The sequence below is a fragment of the Alternaria ventricosa genome (genome assembly GCF_023758065.1).
Source record: "Alternaria ventricosa strain BMP 2768 chromosome Unknown scaffold_4, whole genome shotgun sequence".
In the NCBI taxonomy this organism is placed as follows: Eukaryota; Fungi; Ascomycota; class Dothideomycetes; order Pleosporales; family Pleosporaceae; genus Alternaria; species Alternaria ventricosa.
The window spans coordinates 823,802-850,912 of NW_026055684.1; the positions used below are offsets into that span (position 1 = coordinate 823,802).

General features: G+C 53.2%; 9 protein-coding genes across 9 annotated transcripts; 4 read left to right on the top strand and 5 right to left on the bottom strand.

Annotated features, from left to right (window-relative positions):
- Window positions 1-505: 505 nt before the first annotated feature.
- Window positions 506-1,337, bottom strand: CSR1 (phosphatidylinositol transfer protein csr1; the record flags this gene model as incomplete). Its single annotated transcript, XM_049340887.1, has 4 exons — window positions 506-701; window positions 753-859; window positions 910-1,079; window positions 1,142-1,337. 4 exons carry the CDS (start codon window positions 1,335-1,337, stop codon window positions 506-508), a joined length of 669 nt encoding a protein of 222 aa, XP_049201769.1.
- Window positions 1,338-2,219: 882 nt separating this feature from the next.
- J4E93_002948 (uncharacterized protein) lies at window positions 2,220-3,949 on the top strand (the record flags this gene model as incomplete). Its single annotated transcript, XM_049340888.1, has 5 exons — window positions 2,220-2,301; window positions 2,355-2,417; window positions 2,467-2,515; window positions 2,561-2,642; window positions 2,687-3,949. The coding sequence occupies 5 exons, from the start codon at window positions 2,220-2,222 to the stop codon at window positions 3,947-3,949; spliced, it is 1,539 nt and encodes a 512-aa protein (XP_049201770.1).
- A 352-nt stretch (window positions 3,950-4,301) lies between these two features.
- On the top strand, window positions 4,302-6,219 carry J4E93_002949 (uncharacterized protein; the record flags this gene model as incomplete). Its single annotated transcript, XM_049340889.1, has 2 exons — window positions 4,302-4,307; window positions 4,363-6,219. The coding sequence occupies 2 exons, from the start codon at window positions 4,302-4,304 to the stop codon at window positions 6,217-6,219; spliced, it is 1,863 nt and encodes a 620-aa protein (XP_049201771.1).
- A 673-nt stretch (window positions 6,220-6,892) lies between these two features.
- Window positions 6,893-8,922, top strand: J4E93_002950 (uncharacterized protein; the record flags this gene model as incomplete). Its single annotated transcript, XM_049340890.1, has 5 exons — window positions 6,893-6,954; window positions 7,024-7,143; window positions 7,200-7,416; window positions 7,470-8,610; window positions 8,669-8,922. The coding sequence occupies 5 exons, from the start codon at window positions 6,893-6,895 to the stop codon at window positions 8,920-8,922; spliced, it is 1,794 nt and encodes a 597-aa protein (XP_049201772.1).
- Window positions 8,923-9,282: 360 nt separating this feature from the next.
- On the bottom strand, window positions 9,283-9,862 carry J4E93_002951 (uncharacterized protein; the record flags this gene model as incomplete). Its single annotated transcript, XM_049340891.1, has 2 exons — window positions 9,283-9,561; window positions 9,668-9,862. The coding sequence occupies 2 exons, from the start codon at window positions 9,860-9,862 to the stop codon at window positions 9,283-9,285; spliced, it is 474 nt and encodes a 157-aa protein (XP_049201773.1).
- A 2,947-nt stretch (window positions 9,863-12,809) lies between these two features.
- J4E93_002952 (uncharacterized protein) lies at window positions 12,810-14,708 on the bottom strand (the record flags this gene model as incomplete). The annotated part of the gene is made up of 1 exon (XM_049340892.1): window positions 12,810-14,708. One exon carries the CDS (start codon window positions 14,706-14,708, stop codon window positions 12,810-12,812), a length of 1,899 nt encoding a protein of 632 aa, XP_049201774.1.
- A 1,680-nt stretch (window positions 14,709-16,388) lies between these two features.
- J4E93_002953 (uncharacterized protein) lies at window positions 16,389-19,637 on the bottom strand (the record flags this gene model as incomplete). Its single annotated transcript, XM_049340893.1, has 2 exons — window positions 16,389-19,416; window positions 19,474-19,637. The coding sequence occupies 2 exons, from the start codon at window positions 19,635-19,637 to the stop codon at window positions 16,389-16,391; spliced, it is 3,192 nt and encodes a 1,063-aa protein (XP_049201775.1).
- Window positions 19,638-20,036: 399 nt separating this feature from the next.
- Window positions 20,037-20,789, top strand: J4E93_002954 (uncharacterized protein; the record flags this gene model as incomplete). The annotated part of the gene is made up of 1 exon (XM_049340894.1): window positions 20,037-20,789. The coding sequence occupies one exon, from the start codon at window positions 20,037-20,039 to the stop codon at window positions 20,787-20,789; it is 753 nt and encodes a 250-aa protein (XP_049201776.1).
- Window positions 20,790-23,680: 2,891 nt separating this feature from the next.
- On the bottom strand, window positions 23,681-26,642 carry J4E93_002955 (uncharacterized protein; the record flags this gene model as incomplete). Its single annotated transcript, XM_049340895.1, has 2 exons — window positions 23,681-24,052; window positions 24,111-26,642. 2 exons carry the CDS (start codon window positions 26,640-26,642, stop codon window positions 23,681-23,683), a joined length of 2,904 nt encoding a protein of 967 aa, XP_049201777.1.
- Between the last annotated feature and the right edge of the window lie 469 nt (window positions 26,643-27,111).

Sequence of the window (27,111 nt, forward strand, 5' to 3'; positions counted from 1 at the left end):
GATCTAACCGTTCACGCGATTGGAGTGGAGCTTTGCCGGCAATTGTGGACACAGGCGTAGCATGAGCTGGGGAGTGGGTATGAAGCTATGAAGCTTGTGCAGCGCTTGGTGGAGTCTCGAACACCTCGTCGATGTATATGTACTTCAACAGGTACTTGTATACCCGCGAGGTGGCATAGGGACATCACTCAAGGAATGTTCTTCCGCGCGAGCTCTTGTAGTGCGGAATGACCGGAGATATGACGAGTGCGGGGTAAACTTTTGCCCCTCCTCGCGACAAAAAAAGTCGCAGACAGCAGCGCACCTGCGCCGTGAAAGACAGGGTCTGACAAACATATCAGAGTAATCACATGCGCACGGAAATGGGGAATCCCGCTCATCGATAGCCTCTCGAAGAGTTATGGAACCTTGTTGACCATTACTACTGAATCGCAAGCTGTCTATTGCACAAAACTCCTTCTCAGATAGTCGACCATAGTTACATTCCACTCTCACCGCAGAGTATCTACTGGGCTCCGGCATCCGTAATGGTGGGTACACCCTCCTTGTACTTGATGTTGCCGTTGCTGGAGCCGCAGGCCTCGATCGCTCGGACAACCTTGTAGGATTCGACGTCGCCGTCGGGAACGCCACCGAAGACGACGTGCTTGCCGTCGAGCCATGAGGTAACGACGGTGGTGACGAAGAACTGGGAACCGTTGCTGTGACGCGTTAGCCATGACTCCGCTAGTCCGTGGGTGTGTAGAACCTACGTGTTGGGGCCGGCGTTGGCCATGGAGAGGAGGAAGGGGCGGTTGTGCTTCAACTTGAAGTTCTCGTCGGCGAACTGGGGACCGTAGATGCTCTTACCACCTGTGCCCTACTGCCTGTTAGCCAACTGTCCCTGTGGTATGTCGAGGCAAGACTCACATTGCCGCGGGTGAAGTCACCGCCCTGAAGCATGAAGTCGGGAATCACGCGGTGGAACTTTGAGCCCTTGTAGCCAAAGCCCTTCTCGCCAGTGCAGAGAGCGCGGAAGTTCTCAACCGTCTTGGGGACGACATCGTCGAAGAGCTCGAAGTTGACACGGCCGGTTTGCGCTGGAGGTATACAAAGTCAGCAATTGCAAGTAACATGCTATTACAAAGCTGGCAGGAGCTACCTTTGACATCACCTTGGCTAGTGACGTTGCCAGCGTTGTCGACCTCGACGGTGGGACCGGTCCAAGAGCAATCAAAGTAAGCCTTGATGGCCATGTTGTATGCCGAGGGAGTGAAGAAGCGTTTGTTGATAGGAGCGCGCAGTTGGGGACCTGCACGGAAAGCTGAAAGAGCAGAAGCTCTCGGAAGGTGGGGCATGATGCAGCGCGGGGTGTGAGTCTAACCTGATAGGCAGTTAGGTCATGGAGCTTGGCAGTGAATCGTGAGATAGCAGGTAATTTTCTTCTGGGAGATGCTGCAGCTTTGGAGCTGAAGTCCGGTGCCACTTTGTTGGCTGTGAACTCAATTTAGAGCTACCCAGAACTGCTGAATCGCTATGACGACCCAAGGATTGAGGTGTACAGATCCAACGGTGGCAACTTACAAAAGTATACGAGGAGGAATCGGGCCGCTATGCAACACGATATGCAATACGGAAGAGATATAATACAATTGATGGACTACCGACGAGAGGCAGCAGGTGTAGTGTCGGATGGATGACCAGATGGAAAACTTTGGATACCTCAAGCTTGTGCACAAGTCTAGCGCGTTCCCCGATTCGGCGCTTCATCGCTCACGTCAATCGTGGGACTCTGCATGGGACCGGCCCGCTCTGGAATTGATATCCGCTTCTGCTCGCACTGAGAAGAATACCGATGCCCATTGAGTCACGCTATATCCGTATGACGAGTCGTACCATTGTCGAAGTAGTGTTGGTGTCAATTCCCAAAGCCGGCAAGGTCCGAGCTCGCGTCACGTGAATTTGGGCTGCTGTCGGACTGTCTACGGTGCATGCACTTCACAGGTTGGCTTGCTGACAGGGTAAACGCATTCCTGTAATTGAAGACATCTGCATCCTTTCCGATTGATCTTTCCTGTCACACGCACATCCCAAACGCAAGCACCCGATCCGACTTCCCGAAACTCGTGCAAAGCGCCCTCGGGGGTCCGCTACCGAGACCGTGGGCGATAGCTGCCAGCCCAACTACAGTACACCCACATCGCCAAACCGCCAGACTTACGCGCCAGAATTCTGCAATCATGGATCTAAACAGCTTGAAGGACCAAGTGAGCAATCTCACGCTCTACGACCTCAAGGCCGGATTTCGCAAGGCCCAAAATGGTAGGCTGAGGGGACGCATGAAGCCAGCTGGCCAATGCTAACGCGCTGCGCAGCCGTCATGAACTACACGGAGATGGAGGCCAAGGTCCGCGAGGCGACAAACAATGAGCCATGGGGTGAGCGAAACCTCGTGCGCCGCGAAGGCTTCCGCTGACAGATGGCAAGGTGCATCCTCGACTGCGCTACAGGAGATCGCCAATGGAACCTTCAACTAGTAGGCGATGCCTGAGGAGCTGGTGGACCACGGCTAACAGAGCAGCCAACTACTGAATGAGATCATGCCCATGATTTACAAGCGCTTCACCGAGAAGGCCTCGGAGGAATGGAGACAGATCTACAAGGTACGTTGAGCGCTCTGTGCCACCACCGTCGCTAACAGACCCAGGCCCTGCAACTTCTCGAATACCTGATCAAGAACGGTTCCGAACGAGTAATCGACGACGCGCGCTCTCATGTCTCGCTCCTCAAGATGCTACGGCAATTCCACTTCATCGACTCCAACGGCAAGGATCAGGGCATCAACGTGCGCAACCGTGCCAAGGAGCTCGCCGAACTCCTCAGCGATGTCGATCGTATCCGGACTGAGCGCAAGAAAGCGCGAGCGAACCGAAACAAATTTGGCGGTGTCGAGGGCGGAGCAGGCATCGGCATGGGCGGCTTCTCGGGGGGCAGTGGAGGTGGCAGCCGCTACGGAGGCTTTGGTAGCGAGCAGGCAGACTATGGCGGCTACAGAGGAGAGGTCTACGGCGACGGCGGTGGCTTCGGGGGCAACCAGTCTGGCTTCGCAGACACGCAACAGAGGCGCGACAAGTTCGACGAATACGACGAATACGACGAGGGCGAGAGTGCCAGCTCAGCACCAGCACGGCGGAGAGAGCCTACAGCGAGTCACACAAAGAAAGAGGTCAAGAAGGAGGAACCCAAGCCGAAAGCACCTGAGCCAGTCGTCGACTTGCTTGCGTTTGACGATGAGCCCGCGCCCATGTCTACTTCAGCAGGGAAGCAGCCTGTCACTGCTGCAAGTGACGACTTTGGCGACGACGACGATTTCGATGACTTCCAATCTGCGGCACCGGCAGCACCTGCATCCAAGCCAGCTGCTTCAGCTTTCAACGTTGCGTCTCCTGCCTCGACCTCTCACATTACTTCGTCAACCCAATTCGCCGCACCGCAGGCTCAGTCTGCTGCGCAGAACAACAATCTTAGCAACTTGTTTGCGACCGTCTCGCCACCACCCGCTGCGAACAAGATGAGCGCGCCTCCTTCCATGACGTCGAGCTTCTCGCAGCCACCACAACCCACGGGATACCAAGCGGCCGGCCCGAACTACTTCACTTCCGTTCCTCAGCCCGCGCCCCAATCAGGAGCATCTACACCTTCTGTCATGTCACCAGGTGGTCGCATTGGCGGAGGAGCTGCTCCCAAGAAAGCCGGCGGTGACGCTTTCGCTTCTCTACTTGCTGGAGCTGCGCCAAAGAAGTCTTCCACGCCAACACAAAAGGTCACCATGGGGGATTTGGCAAAGCAAAAGACGTCACAAGGACTCTGGGGTGCCCCTGCTTCCGCATCCAGCACACCTGCCCCTGCCGCACAACCATCGCAGTCAGGGTCCAAGCCTGGCGGCGCTTTGGGCGACCTGCTGGGCTAGATGCCACAACAGTGTGCAATTCTTTATTTGTTTAGCTTGAAGATACAAAATGCGGCGTATGATACTATGACAGTCGAGAAAAAGCGTAATAGACGATCTCATATCTGAAAACCGTGATGATGAAGACCGTAAAGACAGTGATGGTTCTCCGCAAATGCGCCTCTTTGATTGGCTGTTACCACCCCCTGCATCACCTCCGCGGCCAAGACGCTGTCGACGCGCGCGCAGCGTGTGGCATGTGAAAACAACAGCACCGTCCCCTTTCCGGACCCGAACATGCATAGATGCAGCTCTCGAGATTTCTTTTCCGCGTCGCCCTGCTGCTATGTCCGATAGCCTTGATTGGCACGACATGGCTGTATTTATACCCCGTTTTTCACGGCTGCGCATTCCCAAAGCCCCCAGCCACGCAGGCGCAAGCCAATGCACCCTTCCGTCTACTATCTCTCGGTGATCCCCAGCTCGAGGGTGATTCTTCGCTCCCCGATCCGAATGCGCTCGTTTTTCCGTCGATCGAGAAGCTCGTACCGAATCTGCGCGATGCAGCCAACTTCACCCACAGACGAGACATCGTAGAGAAAGCAGCAAGAGGTGTTGTCAAAGATGCCGGCAGATGGCTTGAGGGGAAAAGGAAGGCTGTAGATCTGTGGGGCAACGACTGGTATCTGTCGCATATCGTAAGAAGCCTACGATGGTGGACTGAACCCACACACATCAGTGTGCTTGGTGACTTGTTGGGCAGTCAGTGGGTCACAGATGGCGAATTCATGAAGCGAGCAGGGCGCTATTGGAACGTTGTCATGAGGGGATTGGAGAAGGTGCCGGATGCCATCTTTGGTGCTCTTGAAACCGAGAAGAAAGAACAGCCGCCAACAGAACCTAGAACGGAACAAGAGGTTCCAGGACAAGAGGCGATAGACGAGGAGCAGAAACCAGAGAGGAAGGCACTGTGGGGTGGTACAACGGAAGTGTTGGGTGCTGATCAAGACTGGGAGAAGCGCGTCATTAACATAGTTGGAAACCACGACGTTGGTTACGCTGGCGACATCGACGAGTCGCGTATCGAGCGATTCGAAAAGGCCTTTGGAAGTTCCAACTGGGATATCTGGTTCACGCTCCCTGACGCACTGCGCTTGAACAAGACCAACAAACCGGCTACGCAAGACCTGCCCAGGCCTCCGACACTCCGCCTCATTATCCTAAACTCGATGAATCTCGATACACCCGCCTGGTCCTCCGACCTTCAGACCGAGACCTACTCCTACATGAACCACATCATAACCAGCTCCCTTCCAGTCGATGACAAGACACACGCTACCATACTCCTCACCCATATTCCGCTCGAGAAGGAGGAAGGTGTCTGTGTTGACAGCCCATACTTTGACTTCTTTGAGGAAGGTCAAGGGGTGAAGGAGCAAAACATGCTTTCAGACCATGCTAGTAAGATCGTCCTTGAGGGGTTGTTTGGCATGAGTGCGAATAAAGATGCGGAGGGCCAGGGGCAGGGCAGGAGGGGTATAATACTCGACGGGCATGATCACGCTGGCTGTGATGTCGTACATTACATTCGTCAGCCCGGCGTGGACGATTCGTGTCAAGTGGCCCATGTGAAGAGAGAGGAGGCGTACTGGCCAGCGAGCACTACGAATGCGACCATGATTGCTACTTCGATGGATATCGATGGCGTCGACATCAACTTGGTAGCCGCTAACGATACCATTGCCGAATCCGATGTAGCCTCGGACGAGACAGCATCTGAATCTGCACCAGAGCCTACTTCAGAGCCTGAACCTGAACCTCCCGCACCACCGAAATGGAAGGCTCGTCGCTTCCCTCCGCGTCCATACGACATCACCCCGGCCAACGAGTGCACTTCCATTAACGATGTCCCTCACATTCGCGAGATCACGTTGCGCAGTATGATGGGAGAGTACTCGGGCTACGCGGGTTTTCTATCAGCGTGGTTCGATGAAAGCAAAGGCGAGAAGGGCGAGTGGGTCTTTGAGTTTAGCACGTGTGGAGTCGGGGTTCAGCATTGGTGGTGGGGTGTACACATCGTTGACCTAGTCGTGCTGCTCTGCCTATTGGTCGGAGTTCTGGTGAGTATTTACGAACGCTTAGCTGTGGATGGCAGACAGTCTGCGATGAACAGAGTTATGAAGAAGCAGGAGGTGGAGTCGACTAAGACCTCAACGGCTTCGAAGACCATTGTATATTCGACGCGTGAGAGGACGTCTTCGGTCACGGAAGTTACGAAACGAAGGATATAGATGCGTATGTAGGGCCTATAACTATACAGCAGGGCTTCCAAGAGCTGCGTTCTTTAGATCGTCGTACCTGAGCTCAGTAGACTAGTGTGCATACCTAGGTAGACCCTTCGGATACATGGGTTTACCCCGCAATGCAACTCCACGCGCCAGCGTGCAAGTCTCCACGATCGGGCACTAAGGCAAAGAGCGCTATACTTCGATCTTCCCTGCTTCATTCGTCCGCCTCTCGTGCTACCCCAGTATTCTGAGCCCTGTGTCCTGGCTTTCTGTCTCGACAACCAAGAAGATGGACTAGGCCCGAACCTTAAATGCTGCGTGATCGACGTGTTCGGACTCATTCCGCTCTCCTGGCAAATGGAGGCCTACATAGAGGGGGACGATACGTATGCGTGTAAGCAAGATGAAGCAAGTCTTCCAAATGCTTCACATCTGCTTGTGTCATTGGCTCATCCTCAGTAAAATCTACAAGTCGACGAAGTCTAGCTAGGCACAGTAGCCACTCAGGTCCAACACTTTCGGTGTCGTAGAACCATATCCGGTTGCGCTACCGTGCATCGCGGTCACATTCCGTGGCACATAGCTCTGGACTGACTAGGCGACTTTATATGGACTCTGACCTCGTGCTGCGCATCGGGAGTCAAGTCTCCTCTATCAGTCAGTCGCAATATTAGCCATGTCTCTTGAACGCGTCGATTCGGTTGACCCTACAGAGGTGTACGACTACATCATTTGCGGGTAAGTCGACCTCCTGTGAAAGCATCTACAATGTTCCCCGAAATACTCTTACTGACATTTATCCGTCAGTGGCGGCACATCAGGCTGTGTAATAGCAGGCCGTCTCGCCGAAGATCTCAATGCCAAAATTCTTGTCCTAGAAGCCGGGCCCGACAATGCCGATCTTGAAAATGTACATATGGCGGGAGGGTAAGCCAACCCCTTGTGGTTTCGTCTACTTCTTCATGCTGAGTAAATCGCCGCAGATGGAGCCAGAATTTCGACAAAGAGACAGACTGGAACATCGTCACGGAGCCCATGCCTAAAGTCGATAACCGACAGGTCAAGGTCAGCAGAGGACGCTTCCTTGGTGGATCGAGTGGCGTGAACGGCACGCTTTGCATACGAGGCACAAAGCAAGATTATGACGATTGGGAGATGGATGAGTGGACTGGTGATAAGATGTTCGAATACATGAAGAAGGTCGGTTCTGGAAGTACGAAGACCTGGGAGCATGCAAGCTGACCCTAATACAGTCCGAGACCTTCCACGAGAAGGATTGGCACAAAGCCGATATGTCTGTTCATGGCTCGTCAGGGCCTCTGCACATCGAGCCCCACGACCTCGCACCCATATCTGAACGTGTCAGGGAAAGTCTTGTCGACAAGGGTCTGCCTTACCACGCGGACATGTTCTCAACCGGAGAGACGCCACATGGATGTGGCGACGTGCCACGGACAGTGCATCAAGGTATACGAAGTACCGCCGCCGACTTCATCACCAAAGGCTATCGACGGGAGAATATCACGATCAAGACTGAGGTGACTGTTGACAAGCTGCTATTCAGCCAGGATTCCGGAGACCTTGCAGCAACGGGTGTCGCTACCATATCCAAGAACGGTAAGAAGCTCGATTACCACGCGAGAAAAGAAGTCATCGTTGCAGCAGGCGCATACTGCAGCCCACCCATCCTGATGCGCTCTGGTCTTGGTCCAAAGGAACAACTGGAAAAGCATGGTATCGAGTGTCGCGTCGATCTTCCAGGTGTAGGAGGCAATCTTATGGACCACATTCTCTGCTTCATCTTCTACGAAGTCTCGGAACCCAACCTCACGAACGATCACCTCGCATACCACGACGACGCCATGACCTCCACCTACGCGTTATACAAAGAGAAGAAAACAGGCATCTTATCTACCTTCCCTTTCGGCATCTTCGGCTACGCGCGCCTAGACGAGCGCCTCCAAGACTCACCCTTGTGGAAGGATGCTCCCCGTCAACCCGGACGCGACCCCATGGGCCTCACCCCCTCGCAACCAAACATCGAGTTTTGGAACACTGAACTCTACGGTGGACCCAAACAATACGCCGACTTCCCTGTCGATCACAAACAAGCCTTCGCCATGTGTGCCCTGCTCTTCAACCAGCATAGCAGGGGTAGCGTGACGCTGAAGTCGGCTGATCCATTCGAAAACCCCATTGTGGATCATGCGTATCTGGAGGATCCACTGGATATGCTGGTTATGACTGAGGCATGCCGATTTGCGAACGAAATTGTTACGCAGGGGAAGGGGACAAGAAGTCTGATAAAGGGGAGTTGGCCTGATGCCCTAGCGCATCATGGCTTTGAGACTAGAGAGGAGTGGGAGCCGCATGTTAGGGAACATGCTACTACCTGTAAGTCGCTTCCATGTTCATGAACAAAAGTGAAAAGATACTAACGTGGTGGATGTAGGTTACCACGCATCCGGTACCTGCGCGATGGGTAAAGCGGATAACCCCAATGCTGTTCTCGACTCGCGACTCCGTGTGCGCGGTGTCAGGAATCTACGCGTGGCGGACGTGTCTTCCATTCCAAAGGTTAACAATGGGCATACACAGATGGTGGCGTATGGTATTGGTGAGGGAGCTGCGGAAATGATCAAGGAAGATGCTGCTGGGAATCACTTCTTGAAGCTTACTGCTGATGTCAAGAGCATGGCAGTGTAGTGAGCTTGACGTACAAGAAGAGGCCTGGGGAGAGAAAGGATCCATAATAGCGAGGCCTCAACGACATCTAGTTGTCTAATGATATCATTCATCTCCAAGTCGACTCTCTCATGAACCTATGCATCTTCGTGTTTGCAATGTGCTCCGTCTCAAGCGTGTAGAGCCGACCCCTAATAACCGCCTCCGAACCCACCACGGCCACGGTTTCCACCTCGTCCCCTACTGGATTCACCACGAGGACCCGGTGCAAAAGCAGGCGGTGCAACAGGCCCCTGAAACCCTGGCGGCGGTGCCATACCGCGAGTATCGCGCCTCTGCTTGTCAGTCTCATCTCGCTCCAGCAAAAGTCCATCCTATATCTTACCAGTTGGGGTACTTCATCAGCGAACGACCAGATGCCCAAGTCATTCTTCGCTGCTTTTCTTGCTGGGCGACCAACTCATAGGCGTCTTGTAACCCTCGGGCTGCTTGGAGAGGCGGGAGAACAAGACCGCCCCACTTCTTGTAATGGCGGATTAATAGGAGGTCGACCAAGGCTGCGTTGCTGATGATGGACTCGACGCCGGGATGGCAGTCGTCAGGATGGGTTATACCCCAGACAATCTGGTCCATGGCGTTGACGTTATTCTCGATCAGATCCTGATGATTGTTAGTGATTAGTAGGTAGATACGTGGGTGAAGGTGAAGGTGAAGAAGAAGTGAAGTAGTATTGACAACGATGAAATTGAACATGGAAGGAACTTACGATGGCGTTGCTGACGCCCACAACAGTAACGACATCCCGGCCGTGAACGTGGTTTGGAGTTTTTTGCTTATACGTGCGCCAATGTGCTTCGACGCTGCCGTCAGCGTAGGCCTCGAAGTCGTTGACCTGATAACCAGTTGGGCGGTCACTCTCCAGACGGTACACGAGCTCGTTGGTTGAGGTGTTGTTGGACATCTTGTCGTATTTTGTCGATTGTGAGATAAGAGAGGCGGTATTCCAAAAGGTGATGCTGAAAATGGAGATGCTTCCGTTGATATAGAAGGAAAAGAAGAAGCAAGCGTTTGAGGAGGGTAGATTATATACAAGCAAGAACTCCCACCGTTTGGCGCTTGAACAGGCAATCCGCCGTCACGTCGAGAAGACGGAAGGTGAGAGCGTCGGTCACGCTGGATGTTGAGAAGCAAACGCCCTTGCAAGCGACGGTCACCTCGGCTAGAGATCTCAGGAGAAACGCATAATGAGAGGCACCCAAACGTGAAAGAGAGGTCTGGAGAAGGACTTACTTATAGTGTCGTCGTGTCGGCTTAGCAGGCACATCATATGTCACCTGGGAGTATGTGTTGTCATAACTTGACCGAGTGAGTAACTATCCTGATATGTAGCAATCAAGGCAGTCCAAGCGCGTATGTTCCGCCTTACTGGCATCTTCGGAAGGGACGTCAGGTGTTCATTGTGCTAGGTGCCAGGTTTCGTAATCTCTCGTTCGCCACCGCCAAAGGCTCGATCAAATCAGCATGGAGATCTTATATAGCCCGCAGTTAGGTCTGAGCAGTAGGGCAACATTTCATTGCTCAGGTCAGTGCTCGTAGTCACTAGTCACACCGCGGAGACCCTGTGATCCACCTAGTGCGTTCTCTCCTCAAACTCCTTGATTTGACGATACTTCTCGTGTCGAGAGGACCTAATTATATGGGTACATATGGCTCTGAGGATTGCGATCTCTCTCATTTAATAAGGAGTACCTTTGCGTATGTAGTAGTTTTGTATTTCGGGAGTTATAAGTGGCTTGTCTTGCTCTGCGTTATCGCAGTACTATAGATAGGATAGAAGGGAACTAGAATATCGAATCGCACACCGCAGTGAGTCAACGGTCGAGGAATATATAAGGGTACATATGGATTTTGGAAGTTGTAAGTCGCTCGTCTGCGTCGCGTTACCGCAGTACCATAGGACGAGATAGAAGAACCAAAGTATGCATCGCACACTCTGAGTCAGAAGAGGGCAATATAAGATGGTCGCCGCTGCGTCTTCGTTGCTTGCACAACGCACACACAACTATTTCTCTCCTCAAAACCGCAAACACCCGCGATATTTATCTTCCATACGCACTACAGGTCAATCCAAGCCCCCCAACTTCCAAATATTCTCAATATGGTGCGACGAGCAGCAAAACCAAAGCCCGAAATGAGCTACTCCAATTACATCGCTTCCGAAACAAGACTCGCTAGGCTTGAAGTTGACGACATGCCAAATTATGCGGCCATGAGTTATTCGGAACTTTGCGAGGAGATGAAATCGCGCGGGATGTTCCAAGGTGGAGAAAAGCAACGGATGATCAACATGCTTGAGCGTCAGTTTCGAGAGATGCACATGGAACACACGAGAAGGCCGGTTCGTCAGGCTAAGCGTCGTCTTCGTGAGCACCCAGAGATGATGCTTACCAGCGAATTCAAGAGGGATCCTTCCAGAATCTCTTTCACGGACTTGCCTGGTGAGATCCGAAACATGATCTATGATCTCGCCCTCTTCGAACCTCTTTCGGGCGATTTCGCACAAGCTGGAAACTGGGAGATGACTGCCAGCAGTGGTCGCTTATTTCTCTCTCGCTACCGGACATATCATCTGGAATTAGATCTTGGCGAACTCCGCTATGACCGCACCATCTCAGCGTTGCATGTTGTCGGAGCCTTGGACAAGCAGATCCGGAAAGAGGTTCAGACCTTCTTTTGGGCTCAAACCCATATCACGATTGTCCTAGAGAATTATCACCCACAGGGCTACTGCTCCGTCGTTCGCCGGTTCCTCGAAAGAATCGGCCCTCTAGGTAGAAGCGCCCTCGCCGGCTTCACTGCGCAAGCGAGGTATACAGATAATGCGCAAGCGCGGCCCCACGACTATCAGACTATGCTCGCGTTGCTTCGAGAGTGCAAAAACTTGCGGACACTGGATATGTGGCTACCTATGCACATGGTAATGGGTTCCCCCGATCGGACGGCGATGGAACAATTCTTCCTGCATGGTCAGCCTTTGGTCAGTCCTAGCGTCGAGGCTCTTGTAGGCGCATTGCATTCGATTCCGCAGCTTGGCTTTGTGCGACTACACACAGAGCATACGGACAATGTAAGGCACTACCTTCATCATAACGATTTTGACGTCTTCGCACTGACGGGGGTACGTGAAGAGCGCCTGGTCCAGGAAGTCTGCAGGCGCCTTCAGGGGCGTAGAGACGTCGAATTCAACATCGTGGGTAGCATGAATCAGGTGGAGAGTTACGAGGAATGGCTATCACGCAAGGCGGAAGACATACTCTGGTAATGGAGAAGAGCTTACGCTCACTCGGTTTCTTCCTCCTTGTGTAGAGCGTTGTGTAGTTAAGATGACTGTAGCTATGTTTGGCTTCTTCGCGGTGGCAGGTAGCGTGCTATCACCGAGCACGTAGAATGCTTTTTGAGTTAGTTCGAGATATGAAGGTATTGGGGGGGGATAACAAGTAATGATGAAATCGATAGTGGCTAAAGATACGATATTCAGTGCGTGTGCAGATGCTTAGCCGAGGAACGCCGTTGGGGGAATTCTGAGGAAGCTTGTCAGAAACACGCGACGCGGCTGGCAGGGAAGACGCGTCTCGCTTATTAAGCACGCTACTCGCAACTCGCGTGAACAGCATTCCTTTTCTCTCTGCCGCATGTCAACACTTTGGAAATATCATTACATGCTACGCGATTCGCGCACCCAACAGATGACATCTACCGTTACGGTCCGACTGTGATGCGCAGCGGAACAGACAGCACATCGAAGAACAAACAGAGGCATGGGTATCAACAAATACATTAAGCTATCATGACTTTAGGACCGTCTCGTTAAGTCGTCATCTATCTAAGCGGTTCGACAGCGCGCCCCCCTATTCATACCTCAAACCGTGTCCGAACTTGAAGACAGGGTTCTCAGTATCGAACGGCACATCCTCCTTGCTCGCCTCGACCGCCTCGTCGCTCCTCGGGAGATCGAACGGCAGCTTACCCTCCGGACCGCTACCGTCAACGCCGAAGATAACATCGAGGAAGGCTTGCGGGCTAGTACCGTAGTTGACCATAAGGGCTTGGGCTTGCTCGGCAATCTCGGGCACAGCAGCAGGGCGGTCAAGGAAGATATCAACAATGGTGGGGACGGCAGCGTAGATGGCTGCTTGGCGCGCCTTCTCAGTGCTGTTGTACTCGAGAGAGCCAGAGTGGTAGTTCTTCTCGAAACCACCCGGGCGGGGTTCGTAAGGGGCGGCCATGCGGAGGAAGGCGTAGTCGGCTTCTTCAGGGGTTGCGACGACAGTCAGGTCGCGGGCCTCTAGGTAGGTGCTGTTGATACCTTCGACGTAGAACTTGGCCTTGGAGCAGTCGGAAGCCTTCAGTGGGAGAATGGAATCCTTGTTGGTGAGCAGAGTAACGGACTTCTTCTGGGCCTCGTATCCGGCCTCGACCCATTCTTTCTTAGCAACGTTAGCCGCGGCGGCCTCGGGATCCACGAAAGGGTTGTCGAAGAGACCGAGGATGAACTTCTCGCGGAGAAGACGGCGAACCGACATGTCGATGCGCTCCTCACTCACGATGCCCTTCTCCACCAACTCGAGAACGAGATCAGTGCGCTCCTCGCCACCCATCTGGTCGGTGCCAGCGTTGATAATCTTCTCGGCACGCTCGAGTTCAGTCAGGTTCTCCGCACCCCAAGCACGAGCTGGCATGTCTTGTCCGTTGATGACACCGTCGGTGATGAGACCCCAGTCGCTGACGACGATTCCGTCGAAACCAAGCTCGCCTCGGAGAAGGTCGGTGACAATGCCCTTGTTCATGCCAGCGGCGACCTCCTCGTACTTGGTGCCCATAGGCCTGGAGTAGTAAGGCATCATCTGCCTTGCGCCAGCTGCGATAGCAGCCTTGAACGGGATGAGATGATGCTCGAAGTTGTTTCCTGGGTATGTGGCATTCTTGCCGTAGGTGAAATGGCTGTCCTCACCGTCTTCGACCGGCCCACTTCCAGGGAAATGCTTTGAGACGGTCGTCACGGAATCCTTTCCGAACTCACCAGGGCCATGGAAGCCCTTGATGTATGCGACCACAAGCTCAGCGGTCAATGTGGCGTTCTCGCCCATTGTCGTGGTGATCCTGGCCCATCTCGGTTCGGTGGCTACGTCAATCTGAGGGTGCAGTGCAGACCTGATACCGACAGCCTTGTACTCTTGTCGTGCAATGTCCGCAAAGGTGTGGATGAGCTCAGCGTCACGTAACGCTGCCAGTCCCAAGCTTCCGGGCCACTGCGAGAACTTGACTGCAGCGATCTGACTGCCGGTGGCATCAACAAAAGTGTGCCTTGGATCTGAAGAGAGCGTGACTGGTATGCCGAGCCTGGTGTCTAGGGCCATCTCTTGAAGAAGGTTGTGCCACCGTGCAGATTGGCGTACATCGGTTATGGCACCGTTGAGGTTGAAGTGTGTCATGTGCTTGCCTTTGATTGAAAGCGCAGTTGTGTTCGATAGGGTTCCGTTAGGTCCTGGGAAGTTGATCTGCTGGAAGAGCTGTCCGGCCTTTTCTTCCATGTTCATGCGCTGGATGAGATCCTCCACACGCTCATCCACTGATAGGGAAGCATCGCGGTATGGTGCCGAGTCCATCTCTGTTGACCGCGATGTCATTCGTGGGTATGTGCCACCACTTGAAGCCGGAACGCGAATGGCGGTTGACATGGCTGTTGCAGCAAAGAACAGCGTTGTGAAGGTGTTCAGCTTGCGCTGACTGCGGTTGCGAGCGACCATCTTGCCGGTAGTATGAGTTGAGGCACAAGGTAAAGGATGAGGTCGGATGCTACTGACCACTCAGTCGGCGGCCTTGACCCCAGGTATTTGTACTCTGGCTTCAAGGTACCCCGTCACGATGCGTTGCCGACATGTGCGCTACGTCCGAGGGACTTTGAAGCTTTGCTTCTACTTGGGGAAACCTCGGGTAGGCCGTTGTCTTGGACCCGTACCAACAACCAGCTTCTCATCGAACTTGGCGCAGTCGAGATTGCCATTAGCTGGAGCCGACGATTTGCCAAGGCGATGAGTGTGGAGTGCATTGTGGGGGAAACGTGGGTCGGGGTAAAGCCCCCGAAGCTAAGCCCTCATTTCCCGCCGAATACTGGTCCGGCAGATTGGTGATTGGGTGCGCGCACACGCTACGAATGCTCATGACATATAACGAACGGTTCGACACACCCTTTCGAGCTGGTAGCTCAGCTGTCATGTGAGCAAGCAAAAAACTGCGCACCCTTGGTCTGACGCGCAACTCCACATTCCGCCCTTCGTAAATGACTCGACATTCACGATTACGGAGCATTTGAAAAACGTCCGATCCGGGGGCGTACCGCATGCCGGTTACGAGAAGTCGGTGCCTTCTCCAGAATAACTCTGCTGTCAGTGAGTAGAATCCGAGTGAGGATGGTGTGTCTTGGTGGTAAAGGAAGACTATCCCCCCTTTGTCTTCGCAAAGGCGCGTCGGAGTAGACTGCAAATCTCGTCGTAACGTTTGGCGCAATGTTTTCTACGCCCGTACCCGGCCGAAATTTTGGAGCCGCAATCCCGGTACAACGAGGATACCAAGGCCATCATCGCCATGGCAAAGCTAGCCTCCTTAGCACTGTAACCACCGCCATACCACTGCGGAGGTACTCGCTGGATTCCGACACACATCCGCGTACCGCTAGACGAAGTCCAGAAAAGCCCCTCCGTTTCCGCTAGCTCTTCTTTGTCTTGACTCGACCACCCTCTCGGCTTCTACTTCCACTGGTCGGGAAGATGTGCTCGTGCCGACGTGGAGGATATGCACTATGATGCACGTTGTTCCCCGCGGTATGCTTTAGCCAACGAGGGTTGCATCTTGGCTAAAGTTCGGATCGCAGCCCGGCAGTGATGCGAAAGTCTGGAGGGTGGCTCAATGGCACTACTGGGAGCGCGCGCAGGCCCTGGGTCTGCTGGTAATTCCAGTCGATCCGGATGAGATGCCTCTTCATAGATGCGCTTGGTTCGATAGTCAGAAGAACACATCGAGGAGCGAATGATACATGGTAAATAACCCATGAAGATACAAGGGACGACTGAGACGAAGGTAAGAGGCAACAGCAACAGCCTTGCCTGGATCGGTACATTACCTGCGTATCGCTTGCACCACGAGCCATTTACTTTGCACGGTATATTTCTACTGATTTTCCCATGTCAAGGCTGAAATCCGCAAATTGGCATTCTTGGGCGTCGTGGTGATGTTTGGAAAGCTTTGATTTAGTGTAACCGAGTGGCTGGGTGCGATTGTGGGGTTAGCGAGCCGGTGCAGGAAGGTGCGACGTAACGCAACGACAATCACGGCATTATATTTTTGGACGATACGGATATCTACATTGACGAATGCCTCCTCTAGGACATCTAAGCGATTGCGCGCGACACACGGAGTGACTGTGCAGGCTATTTCGATGTACCAAGATCACCCATCATCTGCCTCCTCCGCCCACGATAGAAGCGCTCGAGCATCTTCCTCCTCTCCTCTTGCGTACTGCTTTCCACAAGCAGCGCAAACTCCACCGGATCGTCAAAGCCCATACTCTCCGCCATGCTACAGAACTGCCGCTTTCGCACATCCTCGCTCGGCCTATACCGGTAATTGATCTTGAACTCGCCTTTCGTCGCACTACCAGTAACATGGACCTCGTCGTCTTCAGCGTCGGTCTCATCCCCATCATCCCGATTACTAGATCGATGCTGCGATTGAGATTGCGACTGTGTACCCTGGAAGACGCGTTTGCCCGCAAGATCGATGTCGTTGCGTACCTCCATGGCCTGTTTACCTAGTCGAGCTTCTATCTCGCTGCGTCCGATGACCTCTGAGTTCTCGTGCGTATATTGAACTCCAGCCTTCGCAAGAATTGCGTTGATTGGATCAGGCCCAGTGCGCCTTGTGGCTCTCATCTTGCCCTTGCCACCAGTGGTTGTAGATAGAAGTGAATCAGCGAACTTCTTGATACCGGCGATATTAGCGTCGTCATCAAGGCCGAGATTCTTGTTGGAAAGTATATCCTCATCCTCAGAGTCGTACTGCGACTCATCGACATGGAAGTCATAAGCGTTGACGCCGGCTTTTGATTCAGCAACGTTCGTCTTGTGCATGATGTCGCGAAGCAGCACGCTGTGCTCTTGGAAGGTGAAGAGGTTTTCCAGACCAAACAGCTCGCCCTTTTTGGTGGATTGATCCATCACACCCTTGAAATAGCGACGTTCTTCCGAAGCATTATATCCAATGTTGGCTTGCTGTTGCTTGTAGATCTGACGAGCGTAGACGACCTCCTCGATAGTACCACTTGACACTAGTCGAAATACCTCAACGTTGCGTGTCTGACCAATGCGGTACGCTCGGTCTTGTGCCTGCAGGTCATAGGCTGGATTCCAATGCGGATCCATCACGACAACCTTGTTAGCCGACGTGATGTTCAGACCCACCCCTCCTGCCTTAGTGCTGATTAAGAACACGAACTGGTTGGGATCTGCGTTGAAGTCTGCAACAGCCTGGGAGCGATCTTCGTACTTCATGCTGCCATCAAGGTACGAGAAGTTGTACTTGGTACCGTCGACATCGAAGAGACCTCTAAGTAGCCTCAACAGGCGAACGGAATGTGAGAAGATAAGGACCTTGTCGCCATTCGAGTGCCAGAAGTCGAGCAGTCGCCGCAGTACTTTCCACTTCCCACAGAACTCTCGCTGAGATTGCACCAAGATGTTGTCGCGAATCTTCCAAAGATCGTCGTACGTGTTCGGACAAGCTATCTTCAGTGTTTGGAGATCTTTGGCTTGCTTCTCTGAGTTCTCATGTGACATTGGCACGATCAAGGCCAGGTGATTTGCGAGTTTCTGGAATGTGACCATGCAGGGAAAGATGAAGTTTGACCACTTCTCGCCTTCGATATCGGCGTAACAGCAGGAACCTCTGCTTTTCCCGGACCCACAATCGCACTTTTCTCTCGAAGTGCGTATGTACTCACACTTGTCGCTTTCAAGGAAGGTTCGATAGGCGTCAGCTTGAGTCTCGGTGAGCTGGCAGAATATGACGCGATCGCTCTTCTTCGGTAGCTGGTCAGCGATCAAAGTCTTCATACGTCGAAGAAAGACACTGGGTAGAATATTGTGAACGAGATCCTGAGCTCGACTACGCGAGTCAGCAAGCTGAGCGTTGGTGGCATCGTGAGCCTGGCCTAGCTTCAGCGGAAGGCTGATCTTCTGCTTCCACTCCTGGGCTGACCCGTATGCGCCAGGTCGTACCCAGTTGAGGAGGTTCCAGAGCTCTTCGTATTTGTTCTGAATCGCGGTACCTGTCAACCCAATGCGACACAGTGCGTTGATCTTGTTCATCGCTTTGGTGATCTCGGCGTCTTTGCTCTTGATTTGGTGGCACTCATCAGCGATAACACAGTCCCAATCGATGGTGTTGATTTCGCTCTCATGATTGCGGTATGTCGTGTATGTCGTGATCATAATCTCTAACCTGCCCTTAGCGGCAGCGCCGAGGACGCCTTTCCGATCTGCTTTGTCGGGGCCATGATATTTGTAGACTTCCCACCAGCCCCACTTGGAGAGCTCGTCTTCCCAATTTTGCATGAGCGTACCAGGGCAGACGATGAGAACCCGCGGATACCAATGAGCCTTGCCCAGTCGACGGATCTCTCGCATGCATTTTGCATCGCGCTCAGTGCCCGTCTTACCAAAGGCTGCTGTAAGGAATGCGATGACCTGAATAGTCTTTCCCAGTCCCATGTCATCACCTAGGATTGCACCGGTCTGCTTGACAAACTTTCCATGCAAGAATTGGACGCCTTCAACTTGGTAGTCGCACAACCATTGAGCAATGGGGCCTGGTATGATTCCATGCGACTCGCGGAGTCTGATGTCCTTCTTTTCGCGCTGCTGCTGTACGGAGTCGTCTAGTTTTGGCTTCTCTTCAGTGCCCACGTTGTACCAGTCAACGTCGTGATAACTGGGAGGGTATCGCAGTCCAGATTCGTGCAACTTCTTGAGTGTTTTTTGTCGCGATATGAAGTAGTCAGGAATGGGGTCGTCTAGGAAAGCTGTCGCGCCCTCATCATCGGCTAAGGTGTCGGTACTGAAGCCTGTTGGACCATAGCCATTTTTCTTGGGTGGAGGTCTGCGACCCACGATGCTGGTTGCAGCCGTTGCTTTGCTCTTCTTTTCACTGCGAATTCGGTTGGTTTCAGCAGTGGTACGCTTCCGTTTCTCGGTCTTGCGTCCCGTCCATTCTTTGTGAAAAGCCCTTGGATCGTACTCGGCTTCCAACAACTCATCGTCATCGGTGCCTGAGCTAGTGACATCTCGAGTTCGTGGTTCTGGTTCATCCAATGCATCGTCATCGTTATGATCGTCCTCTTCGTCTTCGTCTTCTGTGACCTCGTCTGTAGCCCTTTGCGACTGAGTCTGGCTCTGAGTCTGGCTTTGGGTTAGGACTACCAAGTATTAGCACATGATCAAAGGTCGAGGAAACATCGACTGACCGTCAATATACTGGGAGAGATCCAAACCTTTCCTAGACGCTTTGATGATGTCAAGATCGTCATCTCCCGCGCCGTCGCTATCACCAAAGCTCTCGCCGCTTTCAGCGATGGCTCTTATCCCTTTTTGAGGATCCTTTAACTTGTCACGACTAAAGGACATGATGGCTGAGATGGCGGGTAGCAGGGGTCGTTCGTGAACGCTGTGTGATTTTGCTCAGCTTATCACTGGTACCGGCGCTTGACAATCGCATATTGGCGCACGGTCCTGATCTGCGGGGATTCTCACGGAAGGAAGCACCTGGAGTGGAGCGTGAAAGGAAGCGCCACCAACCTGGCCAAACACGCTAACACGCTCTCACGTGAAAGCGGGGCGCGACTAGCAGCAGACCCCTGCAAGAACTTCCGCCAAAATCTGGAGCTCGAGCCTGCAAGCCCGCATCATCGCGCGCAATTGCACGCCCTGCCAAAATCAGCTGTCTTCACGAACCACAGTCACGAATCGGCGAACCGCGTCGCGCAATATACAGCCCTACTTTCACAATCCTGCGACACCGCCAAGATGCCGCTAGATACCAGCACCTACTCTCTCGCGCTCCTCCGCCTCGATGGCCGCCGCTGGAACGAACTACGCCGAATCCACGCGCAAATCTCCACGCAAGCCGCCGCCGATGGCTCGTCATATCTCGAGATGGGCAACACCAAGATCCTCGTTTCCGTCACCGGACCCGCAGAAGGCAAACAGAGCGGGCAAAGAGGCGGCGCAGACAAGCAGGCCAAAGTTGAGGTCGAGATAAATTTCGCGGGCTTCAGCGGTGTAGAGCGGAGGAAGAGGAAGAGTGATAAGCGGACAAGTGAGATGGAGCACTGCCTGAGGTCGGCGTTTGAGGGCGTGTTGCTGCTGCATCTCTACCCGCATTCGACGATTACGTTGAACGTACACATCATTTCACAGGATGGGTCGCTGTTGGCAGCGTGTATTAATGCGTCAACATTGGCGCTTATCGATGCGGGTATACCAATGACAGATTACCTGGTCGCTTGCACAGCCGCTTCTTCTGCTTCTGCGTCAGCGGCGGACAACGCGTCTGCCGATGACCCGCTGTTAGATCTCAACAACCAGGAGGAATTGGAGCTGCCGTTCTTGACGGTAGGGACATTGGGGGATACCGACAACGTCGCTGTATGCGTCATGGAGACTAGGGTACGAATGGAGAGGTTAGAGGGTATGCTGGCAGTGGGTATCGAAGGATGCAAGAGGATGCGTACCATATTAGACGATGTGGTCAAAGGATACGGCAAGAGGTTTGGATGAAGAAGAAAAGAGGAATGGATTCTACCAAACTGTCGTCTCAGCACGACGTCTCAGCGCGGCATTCAAGACAACACGCACGCAACGAGTCGGACACAGCGAAACGTCTCGGATGTGGTGTCTAGAAACATCGAAACTGTGCGAGACTTAGGGCGGAAGACTGAATGCGTTTTCATGTAAACCTCGATGGGAGGCAGCGCCGGATTGCTCCATGAAAGAGCAACAATCTTGGAACGACGAAATTAAGATCCATACAGGGCCTTTCACTACTTCTGCTTTTATTCTGACGGACTCCATGTGCTAACCAAGTCATGGTCTATTGCTATACAGGTCACCCGATAACCATACCACACGCCCAATCTAATCATTCCATACTCGGTAAAGCAAATCACACCACATATCGTTCTCGAGATGTTCCAAACCAACACTTCCACTGTAGCGTTTGGATCTATGAGAAGCTGCAAGTTCAACAGTGACATTGATACCAGCACCGATCAAGTCTTCCAACAGCTCAACGACCTGGGCATGCAAATCACCTGGCTGAGTGTCATCTAGCCATTCCACGAGATCCGCCTTCAGGGTAAGCGTAGCCGGTCGCTGCAGTTTATACAGGGTGCGCCAGCCTCCCGGCAATCCTATGGAGTCATCGGATCCCACACGTGCTTCCGAATATGCAGGACGTATTTCGACTTCTACGTGGCGGATATGTCGGGCAGAATTCAGACCAGGCAAACCCCAAATCTCGCTTCCCGTGTTGACGAGACCCTGACAGTTGCCATCAAGCTCGAGGCCGAAGATGCAGCAATGATGCCACTCTTCAGCTAATTCGACAAGTGTTTCATTGCCTACATATGTGATGTCGCGAAGATGTGGGCAGTCTTTCAGTACGCCTTCTGGATAGGGCCAAGATGCCAGGAAGCTACCAGCATCTTGGAAAACTGATGCATAGACCATATTTCGTAGCTCGCGGGGTAACCGCGATTGCATCTCTGTGCACAAGCTAAGACACGATGATTTTGCCCAGTTCTCGACGTGTTTGCGCGCTTTGTCTCGCAGTGTTGCACTCTGCATCGCGTGGCGTTGAGCTTCTCTCAGCATACTGTTGTTGGGATTTATGAGTAGTTGCACTGCAAGTGAAACCGCAGTACTTACCTGGAGACAAGAGCCGGATCGAAAGTCGTATTAGTTTTTGACATGCTGGGGATAGAACGAGTTGCGGAAGTTGATGTATGAAACATGAAGTAACGGGTTGTTCGCAAAAGCCAGGTGCCCAGGTGGAGATCGAGGCTAAGCGTGGCTAGTCTCGATCGGGCTTTGACTAGCCGGAACTAGACATAATCGAGATACCTAGGTGTTTTCTCAAACCCGTTCATATTGAACATGATCCTTTGGAGCGAGTGACCCTGTACCTTATTTCACTGTCGGAGATGCGCCCCACGAACCAGCTTCGACCAACCTTCGCTATCAAGATGTTCCAATCCCACTTTTACAGGCTCCGCTTTGTATACCTTAACAACGACGCCCACGCCGGAAGCAATCAACCGCTTTAACACTGGGAAAACCCTTCTGGACATTGTATTGACGGAGGTCTTCATGGGATCTCTCTTCTCACCATGATAATACCAATCTTCGAAGTAGATACCGATTGTGAAGGTCGCCGGTTGCTGCAGTTTCGCAAGTTGCTCGAAGTCCGATGGCAGAAGGAGCTCGTCCCCAGCTTCCACAGCCTGGTATCTTATGTTGTTCTGACGATCTCCGGGGGTTAGAGTCATGTATACGTGGCGTATCAACCGAGCGGGATCAAGTTCAGGCAGTGCCCAGGTTTGGTTGCCGAATAAGAGAGCCACGGTAGCATCACCGAGGAAATTGAAGACTGAGTGCCGATACCACATTTCCGCAAGTTCAGTAATTGTTTCTTCGCCGAGGAACAACTTGTCGCCGATATGGGGATTGTGGGACACAATGTTAGCTGGATCCGAAAATCCCAAACCGTGTGCATCGTCGTCAAGGTAGCAGGTCTGAGGTTCTCCAAGTAGGGCTTCGTAGACCATATCTCTCAGCTCGCGAGGCAATTTCTCTTGCATCATCAAGCAGAGAGTAAGACACTCAGATTTTGAGTACTCCTCGATCTTTACTCTCACTTCCACTCTACGTCGATAACGCTCGCGAGTCGATTGTTGAGGCTTGGTTGAGAGACGTGCAACATCCCTTAGCATACTACCAAGCTTGTTAGCCACCAGAATTAAGTAATAGAGGTACCAATTACGCCGATATATGTGCTCGATCGGATTCCCTCGCTGATATTGACATTGTGGGCGAGCGACTCTGAGGGCAGAGTTACGTTGGCTAGGTATGCAACGAAGCCGGGCGGCGAGATCAATATATTTGACTGGGATAATGGACAATGCAGTCAAATTGCCTACGCGGGAGCAGTTGGGTGAAGTAAAACAAAGAAAGCACAAGCTACCGGGTGAGTGTCGATGGTCTAGGCTCCAGAGTACGCCTTCCCAAATGAAGCTAGCGCATTTCAAGTGATTGCACGCGGGCAGGAGGCTCATCGTCGCCATGTAATACAGTTTGAAGAACAAGAGAAACTACACTCATTCCCTCGTGAGTTCGTGGAAGAGATCAGAACGTACAAGAAGCCGCCATCATGAGCAAGGAGATCTAATATTCCAAGTAATACATCGCTAATACACCGAACAAAAGCCTGGTATCTTGCGTATATGCGAAAACCCCCACCCAGAGACACACACAATCAGGTCGACATCCGTATCGTAGTTCTGCTCTATCATGAGCCAATATACACGCTTTCGTAGATCAGCCAAATGTATCGCCGCGGCCGTCTTAACATACACCATACACATAGTATCCATACAGAGTCATCTTCCTCATCACTTCCTCACATTTCCCTTGCCATCTCTCCACCTCCCATCACTAACGCAGATGAATTTGACGTTTCTTCCGCGGCTCTTCACGCTCTCTACACCACCAGCTTCAATCCATCGACCGAGGTTCTTGCATTGACTGACGTCGAAACGTTCGAGATCTCTGCAGCCCTCAACGACGGCTTCAACACCAGTGCCGGTGACGCGGACACAACCTCGCACAGAGAGGTTTCGGAGTTCGAGGAGGTGAAGGGATATGCAGCGAAGAGAAGTATCCGAGACGGCGGAGCCACAGAAGGCGAGGTTGAGGTGCGTAAGTGAAGGGAGGCCGAGCGCAAGGACTTCGGTCGCGGTGTCAGACAGGGCGCAGCAAAATGACTGGTATGCGTTAGTAAGGAAATTCTGTTTAACATCAGATGGAAGATAGTAGACTTACGAGATCCAGTTCCTTTAGCCCTTTCGCTGCGTTCGTCAGGTACACAATTGCGTTGTCGGTCAGATATGTGCAGTCTGCGAGACACAGCTTCGTCAGCCGTGGAAACGGATAGACACTCCAGTGTTGGAAGCCAACATCGGTAATAGTCGTGCATCTCGTAAGGTCAATGCTCTCGATGCGGTTTGCTGCATGGACGGCGATATGTGCCATACTGCGATCGGTAATGTGCTTGCAGTAGCTCAGCGTGAGACGTCGCAGCTTCGGACATCCAACAACAGTACCAGGTGGTAAAGGTTGCGGAGCAGGCTGATTAGCACCCTTTCCTTGTCGGCGACCATTTATCTGAGCTTGGTGTTGCGCATGCGCCATTGCCATTTGAGGTGGCATCTCTGGGACCACCCACCCTATAACTCGAGCGAGAAGGTTGTCGCCTACTTTCCTGCAATTGCTAAGATCGACCTCCTCAAGACCCTTCGCCTTCTGCACCATCTCCAGTACAGCTGGTCCAGTGATGTCCCACACGCTCTTCATCCGCCAGATTCTCACGCTCGGACCGCAAGTCTTTGCCAGCTCGGCGAAACCCTCGTCTGTCACGTGGAAGCAATTACTGATGTTGATGTATCTTGGACGACTGCCTACGAATGGGCATATTACGTCTACAAGCGATCGATCCGTGACTTTGCGATTGTATTTGCTAAGATCAAGGTCGTGGAGTATATCCGGCGACTCTGATATCAACTTGTTCCAGTGCGAGGAGATTACACGCAACTTCATCAGCTCGTGTATGTCTAGATTCGCGAGAATCTTAGTGAGCACTTGATCCGACAGTATGCCCCTTCCATATCTACTTGGTCTGTTGACTAGGCGAGGGCGTTTATAGTCGAGTGGCATTTCTGGTGGAGTGGACGCATGCTTCGATATGGAGAACGATGGTGATGGGGAAAGAGGCGAACCACCGGGCGATGGTGACTTGGGGAAATCTGTTTTTGCCGGGCTGGATGGTGAGTCTGGTATTGATCCTGGTGGGGGTGGAGCTAGTGAGCCTCTCCTTGACCTCGACCTGACATTGTCCAAATCGACATTTAGAAATGGGTCTGGATCATATGGTTCCATCATCTTCTCGTCTCTCCGGGTGGGTGTCACCGGATTGTCGATGTCGATGGTGTCATTGAAAGTGACAGTTGGCACACTCTTCTTGCGTCGTGGTGTACGGGGTATTATGTGGTCCGCTATGGCTAGATCGTTGATGTTGGGGGTACTGTTAGCGTCCAGCATGTGTACATCTTCGTCTTTGGCGGTCCGTAACCGCTCTTTCGCGACCGACTCGACCTGTCGGCGTACGTCTGGAGTGCACTTCTCCCAGAGGTGGTTCAAAGTGTCACCGCTGATCATGAGACATTCGACAGCCGATACGGAGCGGACCGTAGCGGTGCGGCGTGGTGCAAGCGAGAGACTGACGACCTCGCCAAAGTATTGCCCGGGCCTTAATCGGGCCTTTACTTCCTGGAAATGTTGCTCGCCCGCGGCGATGGACTTTCGACGACCTATGGGTGAAGTGGTACCGTTCTGCTCCGGTACATTCATGCTGATGACCTCAACCTCGCCTTTCACGATGAAGAAGACGTCACGCCCTTGGGTGCCCTGTTTTATTATGTCTGTGAAAGGATCAAACGAACAGGGCTGCGCGCGCATGCCAATGAAATGGAGAATGTCGTCGGGCAGCTCGGAGAAGAGAGGCAGCTCTTTGAGCAGCGGCCGCACATGAATGCTGCCGCTTCCAAAGGCACTATGGGCAATGGCTTCAGCGAGACCCGGACTGGGAGACTTCCTTTTCTTGAAGGCATTGATCTCGCCTTCGCGTAGAGTGCCGCTCTCGGCCATGATCACGTCGCCATCTTCGCGGTCGCGCTTGCCTGTGATCTGACGCATGGGTATCGCAGGACGCTTGCCTCCCAACTCTGACTTCTTGCGCTGCAGAATAGCCAGTCGTTCCTGCGCCTCGTGCATGATGGCCACTTCCACTTCGGGGAACGCGGGCAGCTCCTTCATAAGGTCCTCCTTGTTCAGGCGCACTACCAGCGAGCGCATGTTGGCTATGATGGTGGCGGTGCGGGGGATGTCCATGAGGATACCGATCTCGCCAAAGAACGCACCGGGCTTCAGCTCCGCGTATGTGCTCTCCTGGTCCCGCGATGTCACACGCACAGCTCCGCGGACCAGCCAGTACATGGCCTTGCCCGTCTCGCCTTCGGTGAGAATTGTGTCATGAGGCTGGTATAGCTGCGGCTTCAGGTGCAGGCCAACCTGGGTGAGGAAGGAGTCGGGGGCTGCCTGGAACAGCGGGAAGGAGCGTAGGCGGTCGAGCAGGTCTAGCGGTAGACCCTGGATTGTCGAGGCGGCCAGCGGGGAGGGACGTATCGGGCGGGCGGGATTGGAGTCGCTGTCGTATGCGCGTACCATGGCAAAGGGATCAGGCACCGGCACGCCGCCATGAGCCCGCACGGGACCTCCTCCAGGCCTGTATCGGCGCATCGTCGTGTTGGTGGCCGGCAGCGGCGCCAGAGGCAAACTTGCCGGTTGGGAAGGAGCGAGGGGCAGGTGTCAGACGGTTAGGGAAGGAGCTCGTGCGTGGTGGGGAAGGGGCGATGCAGTTGTCGGGCAGTCACCAGCTCATGGTGGTGCGTGGGTATGCGCGGTGCAGCAGCTCGAGTGTCTCTGGGTTGCGAGATGATTGCTCGGCGAAGGAGCGAGATGCAGACGAAGCGCGGCGGGTGGGTAGCACAATGACTGAGCAATGCTGCAGCTGGGCGGGCGGAAAGCTTGGGTCAGGGCAGCTCGGGAACCTGCAGTGGGTCGGTGCGTGCTGGCTGCTGTGTAGTGTATAATTTCTTGTGACTGAAGCGTGCTGCTCGGAGAGATGATGGATAGATTGCGGGACGAGGCTTGGTCCCGCAACGCGGTGGATCAGCCTAACCTTCTACTAGGCTTCTCGAAACCGCAT